Here is a 7,771-nt window from a genome sequence, read left to right on the forward strand (position 1 = left end):
CTATCACATTGATGAGTTAACATATTCCTCCTAAACATGGTTTACACCATCTTCATGTAATTGTTTTTCTAAGTTTCCTCCTCCCATCCTTATCTGTATTTGATTTCTCTCTCCTCTCCCACTGCAAACTACTAGTATTATTTCCATTTTCCCTTTGTCACTGAGGGGTCCCCACTTCAGTGGAGAGCTCTTCCATGCTTTAGACACTAAGAATAAGGGGAAAGCAAATCAAAGTCAATACTTGGGAGTGCTCTAGGCCAGGTAAGAAGCCTTACATTGCGGGAGTGCAGAAGGCTGACTGCTTATGCTGAGCCTTTGTTTACCCACAGCCATGATGGACTCCAATAAGATGACCATCAACTTGGCCCTCTTTGGCATGACTCAAAGTGGAAAAAGTTCTGCTGGGAACATTCTTCTGGGAAGCACTGACTTCCACAGCAGCTTTGCTCCATGTTCTGTGACCAAAGATTGCAGTCTGGGCCGCAGTTGTCACTTCCACAGCTTCATGCGTCGAGGGGGGCAAGAGGTAACCCTGCAGGTCCAGGTGCTGGACACTCCAGGTTATCCGCACAGCAGGATGAGCAAGAAGCATGTGAAGCAGGAGGTCAGGGAGGCCCTGGCACATCACTTCGGGCAAGAGGGTCTGCACCTTGCACTGCTGGTCCAGAGGGTGGATGTGCCTCTATGTGAACAGGAAGAATCTTCCCCAGTCCAGATGATCCAGGTAATAAAAAAGAGGCAATTACACTGATGACATTATTCCCATTTGAAGGACATTATCTTAATAGGAAAGAACTATGAAAAACTGGTTAAAAGTGTAGTTTTAAAGCAAGTTTAAAGCAAGTAGTTTAAAACAAGTGCTGGTCACATAGAAATAAGTGGTAAAAATTACTTGATTTTCCCACCAAGAGTCATTTTTACAGTTTCCTTTAGAGGAATTCAGTTATTTTGTAACTGAGTCATAGAAAACAAAACAAAACAAAACAGAAAATGAGATACTGAACTTCAGAGGTTAACTAAGTCTCAAACCCCTAAGAACTGTGAATCTGATTGATTGTCACTGTGGTCTGACTATCTGCATCAGAATCAACTGAGCTGTTTGTTAAAAATGCAGATTCATCCAGGCCCTACTGAAACAGAATGTCAGGAGTAGAGCTTGCCTATCTGTATTTGCATACACTTCCCACATATTTCTCTAAAACAGTGAAGTTTTAGAACCACTGAACTAAAATACTTAGTGGCATCCATTCAACATCAAGGGACAACTTCTTACAGTTCACCATAAATGGGGCATTACTGCCTGATTCAGTCACTGAACACTGTATTGAGCACCAGTACAGAGCTTAATGATTGGTGAGTAATATATGAGCCCTGGTCTCAAAAAGCTCACAGTCTAGAAGAGACAAATAGATAAACAAGTATAAGACAATGCATTAAGTGCCAAAGTAGGGCAATGTATAACTCCTCAGTGAACGAGGCATCACTGAGACCTACACCTCAGTAAGTATTCAGGGGAGATTTATACTTTATTAACAGGAAAAAAATCAGGAATTTCAGAAGCTTTGCTTGTTTCATCATCTGTAGGGTAACTGCTCCATGCCAGCCATGAGAAGATCACAGGGACCTCAGGGTGAACAAAAATAACATATGCCACTTTTGACTAGTGGTTCACCCCTGTTGGTTTGTTCATTTATTCAATTTCTTGATTCTCCAGTCTGGGGCCACCCAAATTTAACTGCTGGACTTGACTAGTATAATTCAGTAGCCTCATTAAGTCACTGAGCTCAGAGAACACATCTCCCCTAGAAGCTTCACAAGTAAACTACATGAAGAATAGAGAGTAGACATTTTTAATTCAAAATGAATTTGTATAAATGCTATTCTTCTTTTGGTCCCATCTCTGATTATGCTCATGCAGAATCTGTTACACTTAGAAAAACAGTATACTTTGCTTTAAAGAAAGATATCTTCCTTTAACTAGTAAAGGCATAAGATTGTTCTAAATGACAGACACGTTTTGTTTTTCAGTAACTGTGCATGTTTCTAAAAAAAAAAAAAAAAAAAGGCCATATGTGTAATCACAAGAAACTAGCGGAAAAAATTAGGGTGACAAGAGTATAAAAAATAATCCTCATCATCTAACTCCTGAAAAATCAAGGACATTCTGTACAAAAGCAAATAAGAAGAAAAGAAGATGATTGCAATTAAGAAACAATGTGGAATCTAAGAAAGCCCATAAACCACCTCCCAACCAATTAAAGCCTGCATTTCAAACAATATTTCTGGTAGAAATCAAGTGGGGCGGGGGGCGGGGGAGACCTGCAGCCATACAGTCAGTGTAATTTTTAAACAGTTTTAAAAATTCATTTAAAGTTGCTATTAAATAGACATTTAGCTTAAGCTATAGATGGATGTAACCCAGTAAATTCAGTAAATGCATAAATAGTTCTCAAAAACTAACCTGACCCTCTCCATATGTCTCCAGATTTTTCTTTCTGCTGACCCAGACAGGATATTTTAAGAGACATACATTTTGAAAATAGATTTTTTCCAGTTTTAGGATATAAAACAATATTGTAATTCCCTAATTGTCTTTTATGCAAGTGAATTTGATTCATACATGTCTCTGATCCTTTTAAATGGTATTTGGCATATAGCCTTCTCCTCTTATAGCTGCCTTCCTTACGTCAGTGGCCAATTCAGGAGTTGAAGGCACAGAGGAGATGGGCTAGGGAAAAACTCAGATCCAGAATATTTTTTTCGAGAATAAATAACTTCTGTCTCCCGGGAGAACTCAGCAGCCAAGATTTAGTAATCCTCAGAGGGGCCTCGACCCCTAGGAGGCACTGCAGTCCCATTCTGGGCTTACCACCTTGATCTTTGGTTGAAGACTGCCTAAGCACAGGCTGGCTGTTTATGACCTTCCTGAAGGTGCCTCAGATACTAGTGGCAACCATCTGGATATGCTCACAGGTTGGGAGCAGCTGCAGAATGTCTGAATATGCAACAGGATCAGCAGCTGTTAGGAAGGAGGTGTTGCTAAGGTCCTCTGGTTTCAGACACACCCTGAATTTCTCCTTCTTCCTGGCTCATGCAAAATGGGGAACAGAACATCTGCCTTCCCCTCTTCCTTTCCCCCTTTCTGGGGGCACTGATGCCTTCCATGGAAGTAGTCTCCAAGGCTGGTGCCAGAGAAGTGACCTCTTCTTTCCTGTACCTCTCTGTTGTCTCTTTAAATATCTCTCAATTTGTGCTCTAATATTTTACAGAGGGGTTATAAGCTGCCAACTGTGACAACTGAAACAGTTCCTCAAATGATCCCTTTTTCTTTATTTATGTTAGGCCTTCATTAATTTACAGTAAAATGGTGGAGATGTGAGTCATCTCCCCAAAATTGGGAAATAAAGGGAATGATTCATCTGAATGTTATCATTTTAATTTTTTAAAAAATCCCCCAATAATAGATCAGAGCATAAATAAAGTCACCTGAGGGAAAGTGTTAGCATGCAGCCAAAGTGCACCAGGAATTGAATCCAGGAATTGACTAAATTCTTTCCATGATCATGGTATCATGTACATATTATCACTGTATATATTCAGGCTTCAAGCATGTATTTTAATTTTGAATGAACAACTCAACTGCTGATGTTACAGATGGGTGTACACAGGGAAGGTTCAGAAAGGCCAATGTAAGGCCTGAACATACTAAACAAAGATCATGGGCTTAGGTGTTCTATAGAATTCAGTTGACAAATAAGCCTGTTACAGTTCTAGGTATATGACTATAAATGTTACTAAGGCTTTCTTGGCTTCAGTTCCTCACTTATAAAATGGGGATAATTTACCTAATTGAAGAGTCCTGAGGGCTATATTTAATAAATGTAATGTGCTTGGCATTGTGCCTGAATTACAGCAGGTTCATAGTAGGTTTGCAGAAAATTGCCATTACTATTATTGTTTTTATTGCCATCAGCACTACCTAGATTGTGATGAGTACTTATTCGAATGAACTACTAGATATAAGCAACATATTATAGATGTTGTTCAAGTTCCTACTTAGCTACTCACTTTGTAACCTTGAGTAAGTAACTTCTCTAAACTTCAATCTTTTCATTGGTAAATTGGGAAAGATAATAGTTTACTGGGTTACTTTTGGAATTAATGTCATATTAACATAATAGTAAATTAACTCAGACACTGGCACATGGCAAGTGCATAATAAATGTTACCTATGATCATTGTGACTTTATTGTTAGTAGTTGTTTTACCCTAAAATTGGGACGTATTATTTGTAGCCTTCTTTGGGATTATTTTGATAGGCTTCAGAAGAAAGTAAGAGTGAAATAAAACTTACACAGCCCTGATTTATAGGAACTTCCTTATTAATTTAGAAAAAAATCTGGGAAAAAAATCTCACTGGCTTAATAATGTTAAACTAAGAAGCCCCAATTTAGTGTGAAGGACAGGGGTCCCCTGCCAGTCAAGGAACCTCTGTTACAGGCCCAAGTCTGCCAATAATCAGCTATGTGGCTTTGGCCAAGCCAGTTAACATCACAAGGCCTTACCTCATCTGTAAAATAAGGCAGTTTTGACAGATGATCTGTAAGGCTGACTATTCTCTGAATCTGATCTAATGAGGCTTATCATTCAGTTTTGGCTCTCTAAGAAGGCAAATGTGGTGCTCGAAGTGGGAAGAGAATAAGGGAATAGCATAAAATATAAAGAAATGGTCCTTATTGTCCTCCTGATCCATGATAATTTTTTTCTCAGTTGATGTAATAGTTGGCTTTTTTTAAAGTTTCCCCCTAAAATGTCCAGATGCTATTGATTTCATCAACCACAAACAAGTGGGGCAGGGCTGGTGAGGTCCTGGGAAAATGAACGTAATTCCTGGAAAACAAAGTTTATATCCTAACTAGTTGTCCCAAAAGGACTAGATGGACTCATACCCATTAGCACTATGAAAGCAAAAACTCATGATTGATTGTAAAATTTCCATCTAGCTTAGTACTATATTTAAATTATTACCACAAGAAACTTACATTAACTTATCTTTCTTTTGGATTTTTTATGTGAGGTATCAATCAAATGTGATTATTCTTACTCTGGATCCATAAAGAATGTTTGGCCACTAACATGATGACTGTACACCAAGTGACACTACTTTCAAATATTCAACTATTTGCTGGCCAAAAATCAATCTAAAGAATATAAGCTAAATCAACCACTCTCTTCTATTTTTGGCAGTAATTCAAAAGTGCAATTTCTCTCACAGTTTAGGACATGAGCATCCTTTCATAAGTAATTATAAACATGTAAAAACTTTGCAGTGGCTGAACACATGGACTTGTAAGTGGTGTCAAGCTTACAAATCTATTATCCTTAGGCGCTTTAACTCATTTTCCTGAATGATATTATGGTTTAAAGTACAGAAGATGTCTGGTGGAGACAAAGAGGCAACATGTTAATGTTACAATACAGAAAGCCAGGAACTAAAAACACACTGTGAATGTTATGCCCTTTAATGCAATAGGTACTAACCTAGCAAGAGGAGAAGTCTATGTTATAATATATAACTCAGGAGAGAACCATTTGAGCCAAACAGTTTATTTAGCATGAATTTTTATTATGGTGATGTTGTAAAAATAGTTAATAATAAATATAGCCCCTGCATCAGCCAATACCCAGGGAACAGGTCTGGGGGTAACACTCAAGGGGTTAAGGACAGTAGCTATTTATTAACTTGCATTAAACATTTCAATAACCTGACAATCAATATGAATGCATCAATAATGTGCTGAGTGAATACCAGGTCTGGTTCTAAATTTGAGAAACTTCTAGAGACAAGAGTGATGAAGGATCAATAGTTGTATAGAAATAAAATCCCAATACTATACAATTCTCAATAATGCTCAATCACTTTCTTTACTTGGTATGTCTTTACTGCCTGAGAACTCCTTTGTTAATTCCTATGCTCGAGGCATCATCACATGCCAGAAACTTTTTCTGACCCCTCCCTTTACCCCCCCTTTCCACCTCTCCCATCCAAAACTAGGCTAAATGTTTGCCTCTGTAGTGCCAATATATTTTCTATCATAACACTTGCGATTACAACAAACTGAAAGTATTTTTTTCCTGTCTGCCCCTCTTCCTTAGACCTAACTTTAGTTAGTAAACAAGAATCTCCACTAGATATAAGCAGGAAATGTACCTGTCTTGTACCACTCCTTGTCCCCAAAACGAAGTAGACCCTCAATAAGTATTTGCAGAAGGAATAAATCCCCTAGAGTGCTTCTTAAAATTCACATTCCCAAGCTCCACCCCTAAAGATTTTGATGCATTTTTAGCAAGCATCCCAGGTGATTCTGATGTAAATGGCCCAGAAATCTCTATTCACAGAACCTAAATCTGATATATTTAGCACTTCATTAATTTTTCAACCATTTGGATTAATTTGCTGGGTCTGTGATAAAAAGTATAATTAACTGGCTGTCTTAAGCAACAGAAATTTATTGTCTCTCAGTTCTGGATGCTGGAAGTCTGAAACAGGTGTTAGCAGGGTTAATTCCTTCTGAGGACTGTGAGTGAAGGATCTGTCCAAGGATTCTCTCCTTGGCTTATGGATGGCTGTCTTTATGCTCACCTCGTGTTCTCTCTGTATTCATGTCTTCGTCCAAATTTCTGTTTTATGACACATTGGGTTAGAGTCCCACCCTAATGATCTTAATTAATTGCGTCTGCAATAACCCTATTTCCAAATAAAGACACTTCTGAGGTACTGGAGGTTAGGACTTCAACATATCAATTTGGAGAAAGGGGTTACAATTCAACCCACAACATGGTTTATTTATTTTGCAATTCTCTGATCTCTCTCACAAGAGATGTGTTCTTAGAGTACATAGAATATATGACAAACTCTGAAGAGGTCTGGTAATTTTGCTATGTCACTATTAGCTAAAATGTGATGTTGACACTGCACATATACTTTGATTTATAAAAGAGCTATGTTCTTTAAAGTTTGGGTTAAAGTTTCACTAATTTTGAGTTTTAAAGGCACATAAGCATATGCCAATTAAAGTACTTCTTTGAAAAATTCTTTTGTAAAGTTCAGAATCTTTCTGTTTAAGTAATTATTCCCTAATGTACTGATCTGGAAATGTCTGAGGATTTTCTTGAAGCAGGGCATTTCAGGAGAACTAGAAATATACAATTATTCTATGGTATAAACAGAGACATTCTGAACAGATATGAGGAAAAATTTTGTACCTATAACTTGAGAGAGTCCCTCTCAATACAAAATAGAAAGTGCAGATTACAGGCGAAATTTGATAATGAACTAGAGTAGAAAAGTTTTACAGGAAAGTACAATTTTGTGTCCCAAAGATTAAATTTCAAAATTGAGGACTCAAAATTAATAAATAAAACCCTAAACCTTCTATTTGAGATGATGGTGAGGGTCTAAATTCCAAATTAATACAACATATTTATTGAGAGTTTACAACGTATTAGAGGCTTTGATTGATATAGAAAGACATAGACTTTGCCTTCAAAGAGGTCATAGCCAAGTTATAGAAATAAATGTGAAAATGAATAGCTCTGATAAAAGTCAGACTGTGTTAGGAGTTATAATTGGTAACCAGTCTTGAGATGTTTCTAATTTAAATATATTGTCCCACAGTTCCTGTATTTTCATATTAGATTTACATGTCCTGATTCTTCCTTCCTCCCTCCTTCCCTTCCTCTTTCTTCCTGCCTGCCTTTTACTCTTTCC

The 7,771-nt window shown here is 37.5% G+C and overlaps 1 protein-coding gene across 1 annotated transcript in view; it reads left to right on the forward strand.

The window, feature by feature from the left end:
• The first annotated feature begins 304 nt into the window (after positions 1 to 304).
• Positions 305 to 7,771, forward strand: part of GIMD1 (GIMAP family P-loop NTPase domain containing 1) — an 8,962-nt gene continuing 1,495 nt past the window's right edge. Inside the window, exon 1 of the mRNA XM_007452152.1 lies at positions 305 to 724. Coding sequence (XP_007452214.1) covers positions 305 to 724 — 420 coding nt within the window. The remainder of the gene's footprint in view (positions 725 to 7,771) is intronic.

Source organism: Lipotes vexillifer, unplaced genomic scaffold (genome assembly GCF_000442215.2).
Source record: "Lipotes vexillifer unplaced genomic scaffold, Lipotes_vexillifer_v1.1 scaffold22, whole genome shotgun sequence".
Taxonomy (NCBI): domain Eukaryota; kingdom Metazoa; phylum Chordata; class Mammalia; order Artiodactyla; family Lipotidae; genus Lipotes; species Lipotes vexillifer.